The sequence below is a fragment of the Ranitomeya imitator genome, chromosome 8, assembly GCF_032444005.1.
Source record: "Ranitomeya imitator isolate aRanImi1 chromosome 8, aRanImi1.pri, whole genome shotgun sequence".
In the NCBI taxonomy this organism is placed as follows: Eukaryota; Metazoa; Chordata; class Amphibia; order Anura; family Dendrobatidae; genus Ranitomeya; species Ranitomeya imitator.
The window spans coordinates 186896391-186919356 of NC_091289.1; the positions used below are offsets into that span (position 1 = coordinate 186896391).

General features: G+C 43.1%; 1 protein-coding gene across 4 annotated transcripts in view; it reads left to right on the plus strand.

The window, feature by feature from the left end:
* Positions 1-4529: 4529 nt before the first annotated feature.
* The window catches only part of PATJ (PATJ crumbs cell polarity complex component), a 240147-nt gene continuing 221710 nt past the window's right edge, over positions 4530-22966 (plus strand). For all 4 annotated transcript variants that reach the window (XM_069738164.1, XM_069738165.1, XM_069738166.1 and 1 more), the window contains exons 1-5: positions 4530-4601; positions 11642-11695; positions 11780-11961; positions 18157-18360; positions 21958-22097. In XM_069738164.1, coding sequence (XP_069594265.1) covers positions 11674-11695; positions 11780-11961; positions 18157-18360; positions 21958-22097 — 548 coding nt within the window. In that variant the 5' untranslated portion in view covers positions 4530-4601; positions 11642-11673. The remainder of the gene's footprint in view (positions 4602-11641; positions 11696-11779; positions 11962-18156; positions 18361-21957; positions 22098-22966) is intronic.

Consider the following 22966-nt stretch of genomic DNA (forward strand, 5'->3'; position numbering starts at 1 on the left):
TTTCTATCATGGCTGTGATGCTCTGTGTGTCCTGACACCTTTCTATCATAGCTGCGATGCTCTGCGTTTCCTGACACCTTTCTATCATAGCTGCGATGCTCTGCGTTTTCTGACACCTTTCTATCATGGCTGCAATGCTCTGCATGTCCTGACACCTTTCTATCATGGCTGCAATGCTCTGCATGGCCTGACACCTTTCTATCATGGCTGCGATGCTCTGCATGTCCTTATACCCTTCTATCATAGCTGCGATGCTCTGCATGTTCTGACAACATTCTGCCATAACTAACAGTGACATTCTGTAATTTGTGGTACAGTTGCTCTCCTGTAGGTTCGGACCTGATAGGCAAGCATTCACCCCCATGGATAGTTCTGCCATATACCAGGACCACTCCACAATACCTTCTGTAAACCAGGAACACTTCAAGAGACCTACCATAAACCGGAAATACCCCTTAAGACCTGACATATAAAGGGAACATCCCATAAGACTTGCTGTATACTAGGAACACCCCACAAGACCTCCCATAAACTGGAAACACCCCTGAAGAACCGCTGTACACAGGTAACACCCTATAAGACCTGCTGTTTACAAGGAACACCCCACAAGACCTACAGTATACCTGGAACACCCTACAAGACCTGTCTATAACAGGAACAACCCGCAAGACCTGCAACAAACCAGAAACACCCCTGAAGACCTGTCGTATACCGGCAACACCCCACAAGACCTGCCATATACTAAGAACACCCCACAAGACCTGCTGTATACCGGGAACACTCCACAAGACCTGCCGTATACTAAGAACACCCCACAAGACCTGTCGTATACTAAGAACACCCCACAAGACCTGTTGTATACTACGAACACCCCACAATACCTGCTATATACTGGGAACACCCCACAAGACCTGTCGTATACCTGGAACACCCCACAAGACCTGCTGTATACCGGGAACACCCCACAAGACCTGCTGTATATCGGGAACACCCCACAAGACCTGCCGTATACTAAGAACACCCCACAAGACCTGTCGTATACCTGGAACACCCCACAAGACCTGTTGTATACCGGGAACACCCCACAAGACCTGCTGTATACCGGGAACACCCCACAAGACCTGCTGTATACCGGGAACACTCCACAAGACCTGCTGTATACCGGGAACACCCCACAAGACCTGTCGTATACTAAGAACACCCCACAAGACCTGTCGTATACTACGAACACCCCACAAGACCTGTCGTATACCTGGAACACCCCACAAGACCTGCTGTATACCGGGAACACCCCACAAGACCTGTTGTATACCTGGAACACCCCACAAGACCTGCTATATACCGGGAACACTCCACAAGACCTGCTATATACCGGGAACACTCCACAAGACCTGCTGTATACCGGGAACACCCCACAAGACCTGCTGTATACTGGGAACACTCCACAAGACCTGCTATATACCGGGAACACTCCACAAGACCTGCTGTATACCGGGAACACTCCACAAGACCTGCTGTATACCGGGAACACTCCACAAGACCTGCTGTATACCGGGAACACCCCACAAGACCTGTCGTATACTAAGAACACCCCACAAGACCTGTCGTATACTACGAACACCCCACAAGACCTGTCGTATACCTGGAACACCCCACAAGACCTGCTATATACCGGGAACACTCCACAAGACCTGCTATATACCGGGAACACTCCACAAGACCTGCTGTATACCGGGAACACCCCACAAGACCTGCTGTATACCGGGAACACTCCACAAGACCTGCTATATACCGGGAACACCCCACAAGACCTGCTGTATACCGGGAACACTCCACAAGACCTGCTGTATACCGGGAACACTCCACAAGACCTGCTGTATACCGGGAACACTCCACAAGACCTGCTATTTTGGAGATGACCCAGTCATCACCATTTGGCCCTTGCTATTCTTATCCTTGCATTAGCCTATTTTTCCATTTTCCAACACCTGAAGGTCTATCTGACTGCTCTCTTGCTGCCGGATATTTTTCCTATCACGTATTTTTTCTCATGAAGCTAATTTTCTGGAGTCCTGAGTGTCAAGGATGGAGCTGCGGACTGGATAACTCATCGGGTTTCAGATCATAAATCCAAACTTTTATAAGATCTCTTCTCTTACAACGCCATTTCCAGTCCTGACAGCCCCTGATATTTCTCTCCTATTCTCCGTTACCCCTTCACCGCCATCATTGCGCCATTTCTGTAATCTATCACGTTTAATCTTGTAACGTCTGGCACTGGCTCTCCTCTTTTATATACTGTTATATCCAGGGCTTTCCTGCAGCGGAGCTCCAGCCTGACGCTGACAGATAGCAGCGTGTCGCTGAGATTTGGAATTCTCTTTATATTTGTGGAGTGGCAGCAGTTGCGGAGCGCAGATTCATTCTGTCTGTAGTCGTGGAGGAATAAAAGACCGGCTTCGGTGCTGCACGTTTGAAGTTGATTTGCTGGGATATGCACTTTGGAGGTTAATGATGTAACAATGATTGAAACAAAGTTACGTTGTTTTTTCTAATTTGATCTTAGTGACTAAAAACGGGGAAAGAATTGTAACAAAACAGGAGCTGAAAGAAGCTCTGACATTCACCTGTTCAAAGATTATAAAAGGGGGAATTTGTCACAGACTGTACACAAGTTTTCAGGATTAAAAAAGTCATTGTGACTTTTTGGCTATGTGCACACTTTGCAGATTCCACTGCGGATTTTTCCGCAGTGGAATTCCAAAATCCGCAGTGAAAACCCGTTGCGGTTTTTACTGCGGAATTATCGCGGTTTTTACTGCGTTTTCTTCTGCGGATTTTCATCTGCAGTTTTCTATTGGAGCAGGTGAAAATCCGCAGAAAAGAAGTGACATGCTGCGGAATGTAATCTGCAGCGTTTCCGCGCGTTTTTTTCCGCAGCATGTGCACTGCGTTTTTTGTTTCCCATAGGTTTACATTGTTCTGTAAACTCATGGGAAACTGCTGCAGATCCGCAGCGGTCAAATCCGCTGCGGATCCGCAGCAAAATCCGCAAAGTGTGAATATAGCCTTTGAGTTTTCATTCCAAGCCTGATATTTTGCTAAAAAGTATGTAGTGCTTAGCGGGAGGGAGAATGACCAACTCCGGCCAAAAAGATTTATTGAAATTTATGCCAGAAATTGGTGTTAATTAGGGAAAAATCAACACCAGCACACGACCTCATCACAGCTCCCTAACAGTGACAGACGTTGTATGCCATCACAGCTCCCTATAAGGCCACGTTCACAAGAGATACTCGGAGACCACCCGAGCAACGAGTATACTCGCTCATCACTACTTATAAGCCGAGTGGGTGATAAAAACAGAAGTGATGATGTTTCTATTATACTTTTCTTCTGATTGTTTATCTCCTGATCTTGGCTAAGGGCTCGTGCAGATGACCATATTTTCAGTCCGAGTGCTACCCATCAAAAAAACGGACCTCACTCGGAACAATGTTATTTAATGGGACAGCGCAGATGAATTATTTTTTTAACTGACTGATTGTGCATGTGAAAAAAAAAATCACAGCATGCCCAGTTATCCTCTGAAAATCGGATGAGACATGCCCTTTCAAATCTATGCGTGCAAGAAAAAAATCAATGTCAAATGGAGCCACAGTACAGCATCCGATTTTTATAGATACATTATAACTTCGTAACATAGGAAACGGTAAATGATTAATAGCTGCACAGATGACAAGTGAGAAAAGAATTGTCCCACTTTTCTGGATGCAAATGTGAACAATATAATATTGTTGTGTGATCCCAGCCTTAAAGATATTGTTTTTTTTTTTTTTGTTTTGTTTAAACTGCTTTGTTTTTGATAGTTCCTGGTATTTGGCTTTGTCAGAACTTAATTGATACAGTCATATGCGGATCACATACTTTTTTTGATGCGTCTCCGCCACAGAAATGCTCTTATAACGCTTCTGCGTTTTCTTACCTGCAGGTGTTTTGCACCTAATTCAAATCTGATCAGATAAAACTCGGCGTTCTCACAAGAGAGATTGACATGTTGCGGATTTGAAATACGCCCCACAGATCAATTAAAAAATGCACCAAAAACTCATTGTGGGCACACAGCCTAAAGGAAGGAACTATGTTATTTGTTTTTTTTGTTCTTGCCAACCCCCCTAACAGATGTGGAGAGACTCATCTGTATCATGCAGAGGATCTGTTCACATTACTCGCCATGTCAACTTGGGTGGGAGACTCTTCCTGTGTAAACCATCTAACTTACAAGTTTAGCTTTTAACTCTAAAGTGTTAACTTTGTAATTATTTATTCTTGCAGAAATAATACAGTGCACTTCCCTTATAATTATATGATGTGTCACCTGCATACAAGTATCTCCCTAGGAATAGGAGGAGATGACCCAACTATTTAGCTCCATTTCCTGTTTGTCAACCTCCCTACCTACTGCTGTTACCTTTGGGCTCATCGTCACTTTGTTCGTTTGTTAACTTTAAATAAAGCTTGAAAAAAAAAAAAAGAAGTCCAGAACCCAAAGTGCAGCAGCTGCCACAAGCTGGGAGTGATTGGAGATTGCAGAGAGTGAGGTATGTGCCAAGCTGGAGACCCTGGCACTCAGCTGCCCTCCCCCTCCTACCCCTGTCCAGGTGTGAGCCCCCTCCTGTATCAGGTGACCCCACCACACCCTGCTCCTTTGGGAACTTGCAGCATACAGGAAGTGACTGGCAGCCTGAGATTGCCATATCCACAGCCCCAAATCCTCTGCCTGTTTGTATTTAACTTGTTTGTGGCTCCTAGCCGGAGATCTGCAGCAAGAATTCTGTAGATGATCTGAATGTTTCCTCTAATCCAAAGCTGAAACCTTCCTGTAGAAAGGACAATTCCAGGAAGCCAGGAAATGACTGTAGAAAAATCATGTGATGAAGTGGAAACAATGTTTCAGTGTTATGTAAATAAAGTGGAATCATTGTTTCAAGAAGTTTCATCTGCAAGTTTCTAATGCACTTTCTGTAATGATTCGCCAAGATCTTGCTGTCAGTGAATCCGAATATAATTTCTCGTTCTCTGGTTGTAAAACAATTATAAAGAAATTATGTAATTTTTTTGTTTCTTTTGTAGCTGAGTGTTTTGTTACAATTGTATCCAGTCTAGATACATTTCTGGATAGATTATAGCAAACTGTAAGGCTATGTGCACACGTTGCGGATTATGCTTAGGAATTTCTGGTGCGGATTTTGCCTCTTCTGGCAGAAAATGCACCTGCGGATTTGTCGCTTTTTTTGTGCGGTTCCGCAGCGTTTTTTGTGCGTTTTTGCTGCGGTTTTCTTGCGGATTTGCTGCGTTTTTTTACCCCTGCGGTTTTCTATAATGGAATGGGTACAAAAACGCTGCAGGTTCACAAAAAAGAAGTGACATGCTACTTCTTTGAGGCTATGTGCACACGTAGAAAGATCCTCTGTGGATTTTTCTGCAGCAGATTTGATAAATCCGCATTGGAAAACCCCTGCGGTTTTTACTGCAGATTTACTGCGGATTCTGCTGCGGTTTTACATCTGCAGTTTTCTATTGGAGCAGGTGTAAAACCGCTGCGGATTCCACACAAAGAATTGACATGCTGCGGAAAATAATCCGCTGCGTTTTTTTCCGCAGCATGTGCACTGCGGATTTCATTTCCTATAGGTTTACATTGTACTGTAAACTCATGGGAAACTGCTGCGGATCCGCAGCAAAATCCGCATCGTGTGCACATAGCCTTAAACCGCAGCGTTTCCGCAGCGGATTTTCTGCAAAGTGTGCACAGCATTTTTTTTTCATTTACATTGTACTGTAAATCAATTGCGGATCTGCAGCGTTTCTGCATGGCAAAAACGCTTCGGATCCGCAGAGAATCCGCAACGTGTGCACATACCCTTACTGTGTTTCCTTCCAACATAAATGCTGCGGGTTTTTCCATGAGGAAAATCTGCTGCTATGTTTTGCACGTTTTTGTTTTTTTTACTGCGTTTTTGTCAGGGTACATCCATCTCTTGTGCATACTGATACAGTTTGGTGCATAGAAAAATAATCATTCAATTTCATCAGGTTTTGGCACCAAAAACTAAGTAAAATTTAATATCTGCATTTTTTTTTAACTATCTATTGCTTTCAAGGGGTCTAACACAAAACTCAAAAAGCCTAGAATAAGTCCGTGGCCAGGAGTGCAATTGTATATCTCCTCCAGTATCAAAGTCCCAATCATTAGGGTAATTCAGGGAGCTCCAAAGAACATGCAAAACCAGAGAACGGAGCAACAAGATCCCAATAGACATGATATTATTTAAAATATGCAAATTTTATTACACCAAATATCAATACATAATATAATATAAACACAAAAGAATATATAATAGGCATATAGCCAGAGGAGCATGAAATCTGGAGGGAACCGATGGGAAGCCCAGGGAACTAGAGAGAGTAAAACTGTCACATCCAGGGTACAACCAGAAAGACCACCAGATTAAATCACATGGCGTTGGAGACCCCAATACAGTAGTCCATGGCATAGTATATCGCTATCCCCCGCCATCCTATCAATATACAAAATCATGTGATGTGATCAAGCTGGCTTACCCATCATATCAGGATGCCTCTCTCCGGTTCCACAGGCAAACCCCCTGACGCGCGTTTCGCCGTCTGCTTTCTCAAAAGGGGTGCTTTTGAGAAAGCAGACGGCGAAACGCGCGTCAGGGGGTTTGCCTGTGGAACCGGAGAGAGGCATCCTGATATGATGGGTAAGCCAGCTTGATCACATCACATGATTTTGTATATTGATAGGATGGCGGGGGATAGCGATATACTATGCCATGGACTACTGTATTGGGGTCTCCAACGCCATGTGATTTAATCTGGTGGTCTTTCTGGTTGTACCCTGGATGTGACAGTTTTACTCTCTCTAGTTCCCTGGGCTTCCCATCGGTTCCCTCCAGATTTCATGCTCCTCTGGCTATATGCCTATTATATATTCTTTTGTGTTTATATTATATTATGTATTGATATTTGGTGTAATAAAATTTGCATATTTTAAATAATATCATGTCTATTGGGATCTTGTTGCTCCGTTCTCTGGTTTTGCATGCTTTCAAGGGGTGAAAACCCCTGAAAGAAATGACATGCTGCACTTTGCAAAAACGCAGCTCCTTGACAAAAGTCAGCTGTGTGCATTAGCTTTCTGAAATCTCATAGACTTTGCTTATACTGTGAAAAACCCAGCTGAAAACTAGCATAAAAATGCTGTAATAATGTGACTCACAGCCTAGCTCACTGGCTGTGAGCGCCGGCCAGCCGTAAAGCACAGCGGTGACGTCACCGCTCTGCTTTACGGCTGGCCGGCGCTGACAGTGCAGAGAAGCACAGCGCCGGAGGACAGACAGCGGAAGGTAAGTATGTAGTGTTTTTTTTTTTTTTTTACGTTTACGCTGGTAACCAGGGTAAACATTGGGTTACTAAGCGTGGCCCTGCGCTTAGTAACCCAATGTTTACCCTGGTTACCAGGGGACCGGCATCGTTGGTCGCTGGAGAGCTGTCTATGTGACAGCTCTCCAGCGACCACACAGCGACGCTGCAACGATCCGGATCGTTGTCTAGATCGCTGCAGCGTCGCTTAATGTGAGGGTACCTTAAGGCTATGTTCCCACGATGACCTTTTGGTGAGTTTTTAACCCTGCATATTTTTGCTGTATTAAAAATGCAAGCATCTCATAGTTCCAGAAAAATGGATAGGGTTTATAGAAATCTCATGCACATTGTGCATCTTTTTTACTCAGCATAAACTCATCTGTGGTGCGTGATTACAATCCGCGACCAGTCAACTTCTCTTGCGGATACACTGAGCTTTATGTGCAAATGTGCTAGACTTGCATTATATGTGGAAAATCCACAGGTACAAAATGCACGTTTTTAGTCTATCTCTGCTGTGAAAATGCATGTAATCCATACCTACTTAATCAATCAATAAAATGTTGTCAAGGCCAAATACCAGGAAGGATCAAAACAAAACCAATTTATTTAAAGAGGTTGTCCACTACTTTTCGAATGATTACCTATTAATGTCTGATCAGCCAGGTCCGACATTCCCGCCGATCAGGTGTTATAGAAAGTACCCACTTGCGCAGCTGGCTGTCTGCTGATAGTGGCTACCGCAGGGTAATCTACATCTGCTTCCTATTGATTTGAATAGGAGGTGGAGATGTAGCACAAAGCCTCAGCCGCTACCAGAAGATGACCAGTGAGTACTTGCTGCCAGCGGCACCGATAATGGCTGATCATCGGTGATACCGGTTGTCGAACCCTGGGAGATCAGACCTTGATAATCTATCCTTAGGGCCCCTTTCCACTTGCGAGAAAAAAAGAGGTCCGTAATCTGGACCGAAAAAAAGGGATGAAAAGTTTGCGATTGTCATGAGAGTTCAATACGATTTTTTAATCGCACCATCTGTTTTACATCCGTATGACATCCGTATGCGATCCTTTTTTTTTTTTTCTCTGCAATTATTTTTATACAGTCATTTACATGACTATTTACAGTGTTCTATGCCACAGAATGCTGAGAAAAAAATCGCAAATGGAATGTCACCAATTAAATAACATTGGTCCGAGTGCAATCCGATTTTTTTTTTTTTTTTTTTTATCGGATTGCACTCGTCCGTTTTCCTCGCAAGTGGAAAGGAGCCCTTAGAATAGGTCATCAATCAAAAAGTAGTGGACAACCTCTTTCAAGCATGACTCGCCAAGAAGAGACAAAAACCACAGCGATAAAATTGCATGTAAATAAATGCACACAGAAATGCCATGAAAAAATGCAAGTAAACTAATTTACATAATAGGTGCAGAAATTCTGCAACATTGAAAAACTCACTGAAAGTTCATCTAGGGAACATAGCCTAACAAAACTCTGTGAACTAAACAGATTGGACACCAGGCTGATATATTGTAACAAACTTTCAGGACAGAAGAGAGATTTGATTAGCTGGTGTGTTCAGCTCACAGAGGATTGCCTAGACTGAATATAATTGTAGAAAATATGATTCTTGCCATGTGGATGTAGACAAAAATATTTCCTTTTCTTGAAAGCAAGCAGAGATTTGACTCAAAAGCTTCAAACCTTGTACTTCTCACAGCTTTATGTCTGTTACAGTTGTATCTATTCTAGAAAATCCTCTGTGAGCGAAACACCTCCTGACTATAAATCACCCTCAAGTTTATGATCTATCAGTCTGAAGCCCAGGCTGCTGAACTCTGAGGATTGGTGGGGTCTCCTTCAGACATACAACTGTTCTGCCTGTGGATGTTTTCATTTCGTTAATATCAAGCAGAAATTGTCAATTGCCCAGAATTTATACTGAAATTTATCAGTATTTTTCTTGATATAGTAAATGTATCGTACTGGAGGCAGCAAAGTGAATCTGACTTCTATATCACTACATGTGCCCCCTCTGACAAAAATGGTTTGGCTATGTCACGCACTCTGATCTGCTTTTCTTGGATGTGGGGACAAAAATATATAAATACATTTCTCCATTCTGATAGTACATGAAAATCCTGTGCACTGCCTCATTGAATAACATTGGTCCAATGTTTTGATAGATCGCACTCAGACCAAAATTACAGTCGTCTGAGATTTCATTACGAAGTTTCTATTTCTGCAGCTACCGAGCATCCTCAAACTGCCCCAAATTTTCTGTCAGGATCACTTGCCTTAGGACATAAGATACGTTGCCTTGTTCCTGCGTTCCGCTTATTAGTAATTTACTTAGAATGCAATTCCCTTTTATAAGAGGATCCATTCTGGAGCTTCACTTTGGAGGTGCTTTAACCTGCTTAGGACTCTGACAGTCGTTATATTAACGGCTGAATCTAAAAAATCCGGTAATCCTCTTTTACTACCATCTGTTCCCCACAGACATCCAGATGAGATCTGCTCTCAGTCACTCCTAAATTTCTAAATGTTTTCTGGAATGCATTATTATTTTTGTGTGACAACTTTTGTGATGATTAATATGCTTTGTGCTTTTGTTTTATCCAGTCTCCCAGACTAAAATAATGTATACATTTGTTTGGTACAGTGTATCAGGGCTGGTGTCACCACTTGGGCTATTGCGGAGGCTCTGAACGAACAGGGGGGCCCACTTGCCGTCGGGAACAGGGGCATGCTATGGGTCTCACCGATCGAGAAAGCCCAGTGTCACCTCTCCCCGTTCCCTGCTGCTCTCGTCTCTTCAGCGTCTTCTGACTATTTTTTGATGTCTCAGGGCAGAGGGTGCGATGAATTCACTACAGGGCACTCTCTGTGCTGACCTGAGCAGAGAGTTGGAAGATGCTGAAGGGACCGGAGCAGTGGGGAATGGGGAGAGGTGAGTATTTGATTGTCTTTTTATGTATGAAGCATTTTATGGGGCCCATTATATTCTATGGGACAATATATGGGGCCATTATATACTGTATGGAGCAGTATACGGGGCCCATAATACTGTATGGATCAGTATATGGGGCCATTAATACTGTATGGAGGACTATGTTGTACCTATAATACTGTATGGAGGGCTATGTGGTGCCCATAATACTGTATGGAGGACTTTGTGGTGCCCATAATACTGTATGGAGGAATATGTGGTGCACATAATACTGTATAGAGGACTACACTATCTGGTCTAAAATAAATTTGCAGTCATTCTGTGCGCTGCGAGACTTCACCGGTTTCTGAGCCATTGTAGAATTTACAATAGATGTCACTCATGTAATGTAAGCAGTAAATGAAATCTTTGGCACTGTACTATATTTATATTTCTCTGCCGTATCTGTGCATCATGAATCGTGGTATGTGTTAAAGGGGCCACTGAGACTCTTACGCCCGGGGCCGAAGAAAACCTGGAGCCTACTGGGATCAGTATAGTCAACCTTTGCTGAAAATATACTGATCTGTGTTTACAGGAATAAATAGGGGCTCCTCACATATTAATTTTTATGATATTCTGTGTGGTTGATTTCCTCTCTGTTTTCAACATCCTTAAATGCAGTTAATGATTTGAATCGGTTAAAAGGAGCTCAAAAGACTGAACATAAGCGCAACAGGTCCTTTTTTGCCTTGCAGTTTACATGTTCATTCTTTTTAACACTTCTTTAGTGTTTTTTTTCAGGTGGGTCATGCAGTGCACCCACCTGAAAAAGACATAGTGTGCACATAGGCTTAAATAAAGAAGCTGTGCTCTGAGTGTTTTTCTGCTCTAAACCTGTGTAAATGTGATAACATAATTAGCGATCGCCGTCTTCTGCAGTTTCCAGCGCCGCTCCGCTCCTCGTCTGGATCACGTGACTACTATTCTGAGTTGCTGGATAAGGCCGGGATCACACATACGCGAGATACGGCCGAGTCTCGCAGGTGAAAACCCAGCTCTGTCTTTGGAATTATTCTCATTCACTGACAGCAAGCGTAGAGCTTGTAAACTAGTAAGGAATTGAGACACAATGTTGTAAAACTTTTTCATATCAATAGAAAACTCCCTAAACCTAAAGAGTTTATAAAGTCTGACTGCGGCAAAAGGTTAAATGACGCTGGAATAAACCGTGTTACATATAGTCCCTGTGTTTTCAGATTTCTCGAGTGGATCGTTCACGGCTGGGAAGATGCCAGAATTTCTTGACACCGGTAAATACAATATTTCTTTTCTGCCTCTGATACAATGTTACCTTTTTATATAGGAGGTTTCAGTGCTGATGGATCTTGTTTTAGGCTCGGTCTCTGTGGACAAGCAGAAGGTGCTGCAGATCGCCGACCGCCTGCAGAAGAAACTGAAAGATAAAGGAGAACTCTCCCACCATGACAAGTTGTGTATCCTGCGCGACACGCTGGCCAGCCCGCTGTTTAACCAGATCCTGACCGTGCAGCAGTCAATCAAACAACTGAAGGAACAGGTATGCAGAAAGCGCGATCATCTGTTAGCAGGACGGTATGCATTAAGCATTCTGTGTTGGCCGAATTAAAGGGAACCTGTCACCTGAATTTGGCGGGACCGGTTTTTGGTCATATGGGCGGAGTTTTCGGGTGTTTGATTCACCCTTTCCTTACCCGCTGGCTGCATGCTGGCCGCAATATTGGATTGAAGTTCATTCTCTGTCCTCCGTAGTACAATCTTGCCTTGCGCAGGCTTGTACTACGGAGGACAGAGAATGAACTTTAATCCAATATTGCGGCCAGCATGCATCCAGCGGGTAAGGAAAGGGTGAATCAAACACCCGAAAACTCCACCCATTGGACCAAAAACCGGTCACGCCAAATTCAGGTGACAGGTTCCCGGTTCCCTTTAAGAAATGATGTTTGGAGACAAACAATTCAACATAAATCGGGACATAATTGGGTAGTGTGCATCAAATATGGAGCCCACGAGGTCTCGGCTGCATTCACCTCCTCACTTTTATACTATATACGGCAATGCTGAAGTGCTATAATGCTAGCGATCAATGATCACTGGTTCATGTCTCATGGGGACCCTCAAAAATAGTGACATGTTAGCAATCTTTTTTTTATTCATCACCCCCTATAAAAAATATAGGATAAGCATATTTGGAATTTCTATGTCCCAAAAAAAAAAAAAATATATATATATATTATTTTATTTATTTTTTATTTTTTTTTTTTTTCTCTCCATAAGGCGATAAAATGTCAAAAGTGCTCTTTTCTTTTTTCTTTTTTTTTTTTTAATGGAGGTGGGTGGGGGTCATTACACCACCTGGAAAAAATGCAATCAAAACATTGAATGTACCCCAAAGTGGCGCCCAAAAAAAACTTCAGCCTGGTTCGCAAACAAATAAGTAATCTCACAGCCTTGTCAATGAAAAAATATTTAAAAATAAAAAGTTTCAGGTCTTGAAAGATGGTGACACACAATAATTATTTTTTTTTGCAAAGTTCAGATTCCCATTAAACTGCTAAAATTATACAAGTTGGGCATTGGCGTAATCGTACTGACCTGGAGAATCATGTCGCCTGGTCACGTTTGCCACTTCGAGTAATGTAAAATCAAAATGAAAAAGTGTAAACCAAGTTATGGCTCTTGGGTGGTGAGGGGAGGAATGGGTGGGGGGACCGCAAAAACTTAAACTGATTATCCTTAAAGGGAATCCATCAGCAGGTGTTTGTGATGTACTCTGAGAGCAGCGTGATGTAGGGGCAGCGACCATGATTCCAGATTACATAGCAAAAACCTGCAGATTTCCTATGAAGGGATATGAGCTAATTTAGCAGGAGAAGATACAAGTGCCATAAAAGGGTTAAATAATTTTTAGCTCCAATTATAAATCAGCAGCAAATATTACATCATGCAGCATAAAATCAGGAGACAACACAATAGGATTACTATGACTGCAGCTTTGGATGTGAGTGGAGTATAGGGCGAAAAATAATCTAGGATTGATGCAAGTAGATAATATGAAAAGATAATCTATATGTATAAAGTTGAGTATGTATGTATCAAGCCACGCCCACTCCAAAAGCCACACCCACTCCATAGCGACAGCGGAGTTATCGAAAGATGGAGAAATATCATGAGAAGAGAAATAAAAAACGTGATGGCGCTGCTCTTGACAGCGAATGTGCTTAATAATAATGGTGACATTTATACATTCATGATGCTGAACGCTGACTAACACCGTCTATATAATCTGAGGAGAATGGCTCCGTAGCTACAGGGGAACTACAAGCCCCAGCAGTCACTCATATTATGTGCCCCCCCACCTCCTCTCATGTAAGAGAGCTCTCCTCATCAACCTCTACTTCAGCCTAGAATTGATCACGCAATGATTTCTGGGATTTGTAGTATAACTCTTCCCGTCTAGCGTGCGTTACTGCGTTCTCTGGACTACAGTTCCCAGAAGCCCTTTGTGGCGCATGGATTTCTGGGAACTGTAGTTCACATCTGCTGTTATCTAATGCGCAGGAGTGATTATTAAACTACAACTCCCAGCAATCATTGCGATAACTGCCGACTTTCCTCAGATTCTGCACTATTTTTAGGCGGGAAATGCTCCTGAGGTGAATGATGACACAGGTAGTTCTCTCCTTGTGGTGAATGGTGCTGATATTAATGGTTTCTGAGGTAAATGTCACCGTTATTGGACTTTATTCGTGTAATCTGCCTTGAAATGTGAAAACACAACTGATATACGGTAATATGTTATACCTGTGCTGTGAAGTGTCTGTTTCGCTGTCTGGTGGGCGACTGAGTGACATCTTGTCTTAAAAAGCCCCCCATAAATACATCCCACAGACCGAAATGCTGGAGCGCCCCCATTAACTCCTTCCCAATGCAGACATTATTAATTTTTGCTCATTTTACCATAAAATCTGAAAAAAAATGGAAAAATAATTCACAGTGCAGTGAAATGATTGAAAAAAAAAAAAAAAAACAATTTTGCCGTTGTTTTTTTTTTTTTCTGTTCATGACGTTCATTCTGTGGTAAAAAGGACCTGGTGACACGATTCTCTGGGATGGTACAATTATGGTGATACCAAGTGTTATTTATTTTGTTTAAAATATATATAATATATAATGTCACACCCACTCCTCATAGCTCCGCCCACTCCGCATAGCCACACTCGCTCCTCACGCAAAGCTCCGTCCACGTGTCCCACGTTGTTAGCGCACGGGCGGAGGCACATTCACCTCGAAAGCCACCCTACAAAACTCACCGGCTGCAACGTCCCAGCCGCTGCGAGCTACAATCAGACTTTAGAGTATCAGTGCGCGGCAGGCACAGGCCACATCTAGCTCCGTCATGTCTAGAATGGAGTTGCTCCTGTGAGGCATGACTTCAAGGGAAAAGCAGGAGCCTCATGGATTACACCAATGTGCTCATAGCAAGAAGTTGCTGAGCACGTGAGAGGAATGGGGGGTGGGGGAAATGAGAGGAGTGGGGGGTGGGGGAAATGAGAGGAGTGGGGGGGGAAATGAGAGGAGTGGGGGGGGGAAATGAGAGAAGGGGGAGGGGAATGAGAGGAGTGGGGGGGGAAATGAGAGGAGTGGGGGGGGAAATGAGAGGAGTGGGAGGGGGGAAATGAGAGGAGTGGGGGGTGGGGGAAATGAGAGGAGTGGGGGGGGGAATGAGAGAAGGGGAGGGGAATGAGAGAAGGGGGGGGGAAATGAGAGGAGTGGGGGGGGAAATGAGAGGAGTGGGAGGGGGGAAATGAGAGGGGTGGGGGAAATGAGAGGAGTGGGGGGTGGGGGAAATGAGAGGAGTGGGGGGTGGGGGAAATGAGAGGAGTGGGGGGGGGGAAATGAGAGGAGTGGGGGGGGAAATGAGAGAAGGGGGAGGGGAATGAGAGGAGTGGGGGGGAAATGAGAGGAGTGGGAGGGGGGAAATGAGAGGGGTGGGGGAAATGAGAGGAGTGGGGGGTGGGGGAAATGAGAGGAGTGTGGGGGGGGAAATGAGAGGAGTGTGGGGGGGGAAATGAGAGGAGTGTGGGGGGGAAATGAGAGGAGTGTGGGGGGGGAAATGAGAGGAGTGCGGGGGGGGAAATGAGCGGAGTGGGGGGGGGAAATGAGCGGAGTGGGGGGGGGAAATGAGAGAAGGGGGAGGGGAATGAGAGGAGTGGGGGGGAAATGAGAGGAGTGGGAGGGGGGAAATGAGAGGAGTGGGGGGTGGGGGAAATGAGAGGAGTGGGGGGTGGGGGAAATGAGAGGAGTGTGGGGGGGGAAATGAGAGGAGTGTGGGGGGGGAAATGAGAGGAGTGTGGGGGGGAAATGAGAGGAGTGTGGGGGGGGAAATGAGAGGAGTGCGGGGGGGGGAAATGAGAGGAGTGCGGGATGGGGAAATGAGAGGAGGGTGGGGAAATGAGAGGAGTGGGGGGGGGGGGAAATGAGAGGAGTGGGAGGGGGGAAATGAGAGGAGTGGGAGGGGGGAAATGAGAGGAGTGGGGGGGGGAAATGAGCGGAGTGAGTGGGGGAATTGAGAATGCTGTGTATAAGGAGGAGCATGAGGTGCAGGAATTTACAGGCAATGTTATACACTAAAGACAACTGCTTAATAGGCAGTGCCATATACCAATGACAGCTGCTTAAGAGGCAATGCCACACATCAGACAACTGCCTAATAAGCAGTGGCATACAACAAAGACAACTGCTTAATCAATGCCATATACCAAAGTCAACTGCTTAATAGGCAATGTTCATCTTTGCTCCGTAAGAAAAAAACAAAAATGTTGTTTATCAAAAGGCTCTTGAATGAGTTGAAAATAAAATACTATCTGGTTTCCCTACATAAATCTTACGAATATAAATTTTCCATTGCCAATGCAGGTTTCAAAAAATTTGCAATCAAATGGCATCGCTGGTTAGAGATTTATCCCTAATTTTTATGGTCATACATATGTGGGTTCTTACAGTTATAGTTATAGTTACAGAATGTTGATAAATATTAAATTTGCATTGTTTATTCTTATACTACATAAAATACTTGAGAGTTTTTGATTTTCCTAACTAATAAAATTAATTAGAGGTATCCAGTTTTCTAGGATGCTACAACAGCATTATTCTCCACGGTTCTGTACCAACTACTGATTGTTATATAAATATCTACAAAGGTTGCTATAATTGTGTAAATTATTATCTACGCTGCGTACGTAGATCATATTTGTCTTCTTACCCTGTTCTTGTTCCTTCCCCTTTACCCTCATGTGGCACCCCCTTTTCCCTAGTCCCTTGACCCTCACCACCTCCCACCCCTTCGTGTCATGTCTCGTATTATGTCCTGTTCACATCGTTGAGAAAATTTTCAATAAAAACTATTTGAATGAAAATAAAATACTATCAATACTTGGGTAATCATTTAGTTAATTTGTGTTGCAAATCTGTAGTGTTGAATACATGATGTGAAATGTTTTTATGTGCAATATAATCATTATAATTTGTGATAACTAACCACAGTTACTATGCGCGGGCAACGCCGGCCTCTTCAGCTGGTATTAAATACTAGATGGTGGCCCGATTTCTAATGCATCGGGTATTCTAGAATATGCATGTCCACGTAGTATATTGCCCAGCCACGTAGTATATTGCCCAGGCACGTAGTATATTGCCCAGCCACATAGTATATTGCCCAGCCACGTAGTATATTGCCCAGCCACGTAGTATATTGCGCAGCCACGTAGTATATTGCCCAGCCACGTAGTGTATTGCGCAGCCCACGTAGTGTATTGCCCAGCCACGTAGTGTATTGCCCAGCCACGTAGTGTATTGCCCAGCCACGTAGTGTATTGCCCAGCCACGTAGTGTATTGCCCAGCCACGTAGTGTATTGCCCAGCCACGTAGTGTATTGCCCAGCCACGTAGTATATTGCCCAGTCATGTAGTATATTGCCCAGCCACGTAGTATATTGCCCAGCCACGTAGTGTATTGCCCAGCCACGTAGTATATTGCCCAGCCACGTAGTGTATTGCCCAGCCACGTAGTGTATTGCCCAGCCACGTAGTGTATTGCCCAGCCACGTAGTATACAGCACAGAGCCACGTAGTATACAGCACAGACACGTAACCCTGTGTGCAGGCTGACTGGATGACTGGAGGGGAGTATGGAGCGGGCACTGACTGCGGGGAGGAAAGAGCGGCCATATTGCCACCGGACTGTGGTCGTCGCTGATTTTTCGTGGCAAAATGCCCACGACCTGGATTCCATGACAGACAGAGGCTGAATATCCGTGACAGAAAGACAGAAGGACAGACAGACAGACGGAAGTGACCCTTAGACAATTATATAGTAGATACATAGACTGCGAATGAATGGAGAAGAGAACATCTAAAGACCCAAGCCATGGCCACATAATTTGTGTTTTATATCTTTCTAATATGACCGTCTGTATTGTATCGTGATAAACCAGGATACACAATGTCCGTATATTTGGGGTAGTAACTATTTAGATTTGGAATTGATTGTCTACTTGACTCTTGGAGATAAAGTTGGGAAAGAGAAAAATCTCTGTCTGCTCTTCACGATTTTTTCTGGATCCTGGAATATATAGATTGATAATTGCAGCTCTTTAATGTGAATTTTCTGCTTTGTATTACACATCATGTGGATTTTAATCAATTTGGCTGGAATGAATTGTGGTTTTTCTAGCTGAATCGCATGCCAGCCGACCGTTCTGCAGAATTTGATTTCACAAAGAAAGGCTTATTGGTATTTGAAGCGGACTCCTCTGCCCACTTGGGAAGCAAGAGCAACTCTTTGTCCTTTGACAACTTTGTCTCGTCTAGATTTCCTCTCGGCAGCTCTAATTCAGACGCAGATGAGTTCACCAGGAAAATTCAGCAGATGGCCGAGGTGAGTGAAAATCTGAATTAAAAAAAAAAAAAAAGTAAATAATTATTATTCTTTTTTTGTAATGTGTAATTAAGAAATTACCTATTTGTTTTAAACAGGCTTTTGTTTAAAATTTTTCATTTTTTCTTTTTCCTTAAAGGGAACCTGTCACCCCCGTTTTTTGAGATTGAGCTATAAATACTGTTAAATAGGGCCTGCGCTGTGTGTTCCTATAGTGTATGTAGTGTACCCCGATTCCCCACCTATGCTGAGAAATAACTTACCAAAGTCGCCGTTTTCGCCTGTCAATCAGGCTGGTCAGGTCGGGAGGGCGTGGTGACATCGCTGGTTCTTCCTCAGCTTTACGTTGGTGGCGTAGTGGTGAACAAGCAGCGCGCGATCTGCGCTGTAATCCCTTGCATCGGTGGGGGCGGCCATCTTCCTGGGGCCGCGCGTGCGCAGATCGAGTGCTCTGCTGCACGGGGCTTCAGGAAAATGGCCGCGGGATGCCGCGCGTGCGCATTAGAGATCGCGGCGGCCATTTTCCCAAAGCCGAGATGTAAACTACACTACGCCACCAACGTAAAGCTGAGGAAGAACCAGCGATGTCACCACGCCCTCCCAACCTGACCAGCCTGATTGACAGGCGAAAACGGCGACTTTGGTAAGTTATTTCTCAGCATAGGTGGGGAATCGGGGTACACTACATACACTATAGGAACACACAGCGCAGGCCCTATTTAACAGTATTTATAGCTCAATCTCAAAAAACGGGGTGACAGGTTCCCTTTAAATAGTTTTCTCACCAGCTGCTGGAGTTATTTATGGCTTACATGCCCTGTCCTTTTTGGATTAATTTACAGCAGTTTCATCATCAGAGGCAGGATTACAATTATTATTATTTTTATGTATTCTTATAGCGCCATTTATTCCACGGCGCTTTACATGTGGGGGCAAATATAGACTAATACATTAAACATGAGCAAAAAAACAAGGCACACAGGTACATAAGGATGCTGCCCGCGAGGGCTCAGTCTGCAGGGGATGGGTGAGGATACACTAGGAGAGGGTACAGCTGGTTGTGCAGCGGTTCAGTAGGCTGATAACACATCTATATGCAATAGATAATACAGGATCCACCATTCACAATAGGGGATGTCACAGCTCACCTCCTCCTCCTCCTGTACAATGCTGATAACACCTCTATATAGAGTAGATAACACAGGATCCACCATTCACAATAGGTGATATCACAGCTCACCTCCTCCTCCTGTACAATGACTGATAACACCTCTATATACAGTAGAGAACACAGGATCCACCATCCATATTACTTGATATCACAGCTCACCTCCTCCTCCTGCACAGTGACAGATAACACTTCTACATACTATACTATAGATAACACAGGAGCCACCATTCAGATTACTTAATGTCACCGCTTGCTACACAATGAAATTTGCACATGTTTATTAAATGCTTCAATATTAAAGATTGGTTTGAAGTTCATTCATTGCTGGTAATGTTCATGTGAATCTCCAGAAACAGGAAATTTAGTCTAAAAAAGTCCAGTGGGAAAATGTAAAATTTCTCATTTTTAATTGAATAAAGATTGTCATATCGAAAAAATTTTAAAAAATATATATATATTTGATACAGAATCCTGACTTAAAAAACCAAACAAATAAAAAAAAAAACCCAAAACTTTCAGATTTGGTTTTCACATTTAGTTTGTGCGTTTTTTTTTTTTTTTTCCTATGGCATATTCAGAGATAAATGCAGCTTCATTCAACCTTTGGGAACTTCACTTGTATAAAGAAAGTGGTTCCAGCCCAACCTACCTTGTTGTGATCCCCATTGTCATAAGTGTCCAAAAGTGGAAATAACCCTTTAATTTTTCTTTTTCAAATGTGTTGGGTTTTTTTCTGTCCTTTTTTTGCATGGACTTTGATTTTATTGGCCTTATGGGGAACTGTGAAAATCACATAAACATACAGTAGAAAATATATCAAGCAACATGCTTTGGAATGTTGATATTTATTGTTGTCACTGAACTTTGTTTCCAGATTTATTTTGACGTTCTAACCAAACACATTCGTGTATACCACTATTAAGAAACTGTTTACGTTGACAGACCCGAGATATCTGGGGCCAACAAGGGGTAATTATTTTAGACATCACATCTTTATTTTTTTATGTATCCAGCGATACATAAAGGTAACCTGTCACCCCCCCTTCCCCCGGCGTTTTTAACTAAAAGAGCCACCTTTTGCAGCACTAATGCTGCATTCTGTCATGGTGGCTTTTATTTGGGGTCCCTTCCAGCGCTGCAATATTAGCTTTTTTTTTTTTAACTTGCCAGCCATGCCTGTATTCTGTCCGGGGGGCATGTCTTTTCCCCCCGGACACAAATGCCTCCCATCTATCACTCGGCCCCTCCGTGCGCCAGGCGCCGCCTCCTGTGCCTTCATTAACGTCTCTGGCGCCTGCGCTGTAAGTTCCCATTATGTGATGTGAGTTGAAGGGCAGTTCTAACTGCACATGCCCGAAAAAGGAACTTGCAGTGCATTAAACATTTTCGTGTTTTTCATCCAATTTTTAGTACAATATAAGACAAACGGTGAAACCACACCACCAGCATAGTAATGAGTGCAGCTCTGGGATATAATTCTGGATGTAACTTGGGATCAGTAATGTAATGTATGTACACAGTGACTGTACCAGCAGAATAGTGAGTGCAGCTCTGGGGTATAATACAGGATGCAACTCAGGATCAGTAATGTAATGTATGTACACAGTGACTGTACCAGCAGAATAGTGAGTGCAGCTCTGGGATATAATACTGGATGTAACTCAGGATCAGTAATGTAATGTATGTACACAGTGACTGTACCAGCAGAATAGTGAGTGCAGCTCTGGGATATAATACTGGATGTAATTCAGGATCAGTAATGTAATGTATGTACACAGTGACTGTACCAGCAGAATAGTGAGTGCAGCTCTGGGATATAATACTGGATGTAACTTAGGATCAGTAATGTAATGTATGTACACAGTGACTGTACCAGCAGAATAGTGAGTGCAGCTCTGGAGTATAATACAGGATGCAACTCAGGATCAGTACAGGATCAGTAATGTATGTACACAGTGACTGCACAGCAGAATAGTGAATGCAGCTCTGGAGTATTATTAACGTAATTTTAGATAAAAGCCACATTTGTGCAGAGTGCCTCCAGGAACGTACAAGCCTCAAGTTCATTATTTCAAGCTAAAAAATGAGAAGTCTTCTTAGCCAAACAGCCTTTAATTCTGTCCTCGTTTAAGCAGGAACTTATCGCACAACTTTATTTTGCTGGAGAATGAAGTGTGAAAATAGTTCTGAAATTCCCTGAGGTTTTTCGTCGCGGTGCTGACTGCATGTGGTGCTCTCTGTTTCACGGAAAAGTAATGAAGTGAGATCCTGCGCAGAATTAATTTATTATCTAAGTGCTGAGTTTGTTCTGTCTTACAGGATATAAATTTCTCCTAGTTCACCGGTCTCTCCGGAGCAGATTGAACTTGTTGGCAGAGACATCGGCTCAACAAATCAAAATTCTATTTGTTTTTGTTTTTCATTAGGGCAGACAAATTGAATATATCGATATAGAAAAACCTCCTGTAGGAGGCCTCGGATTCAGCGTCGTGGTGCTCAAGAATCCTAATGTGGGAGACACTGGAGTATTTGTGAAGGGGGTTCAGCCCGGAAGCCTAGCAGACAGGTAAGATTATATTATTATATTAAACATTTTTTAATTTTCTTTATTTTTATTAATCATATATTCATTTTTTTGTTTTATTACTTGATTTTTTTTTTTTTTTTTTTGTATTTTGACTTCAACCTCAAATGAATTTTTCCTACATTTTGTTTATGTAACGGAGACCCATAATTTCACATCAGTCTGAACCTGCTGCCATCAACATGATAGAAAACGTATGGGAGGGAGATTGGCTGGGAGGGTAATGTTCTGTGAAAGAGAATTTTTATTTTTTGCGTAATGGCTGAATGTAGTAATGTGGGTAATGATGTGGCGGGTCAGGTAAGGTCAGCGCTTTTCACACTGGTCATTGATACCAGATGGCAGAATGCGGCTGTTAGGATTTCAGAACACGGAAAGTGAGTGGAAAAAGACTCAGTTTGGAGGTGATTTCCCCAAATTGGAGCAATTTTTTATTTTTTTTTGTTGGAGTAAATCGTATAAAAACATATTTTATCCTTATACAAGTCAGTCTGGAGCTTCAGTTGGGAATTTAACAAGATGTGAGGACAACTCTATCTTTTACTTTACTGGTGTGTTGGGAGCGACTCAATGGAGAAAATATGTTTTCTATTAGGAGTACAAGAGAAATTTGACTTTTGCAACTACTTTTTTTTTTTTTTTTATTCGCCCAATGCATCTAAAAGACAGAAATGAAGCAACGTTTCTAACAATCATCTTTAAAATTGCTTTCATGATCTATGATCTATGTGCCACCATGGTTACAGAGTACAGGCGAGCACTCTGTAGTCTGATCCTGCATTTATGTGTTGCCCAACCCCGTCCACACCCTGTTCTTGATAAACTACAGATGGAAAAGTAAAACGTGATTG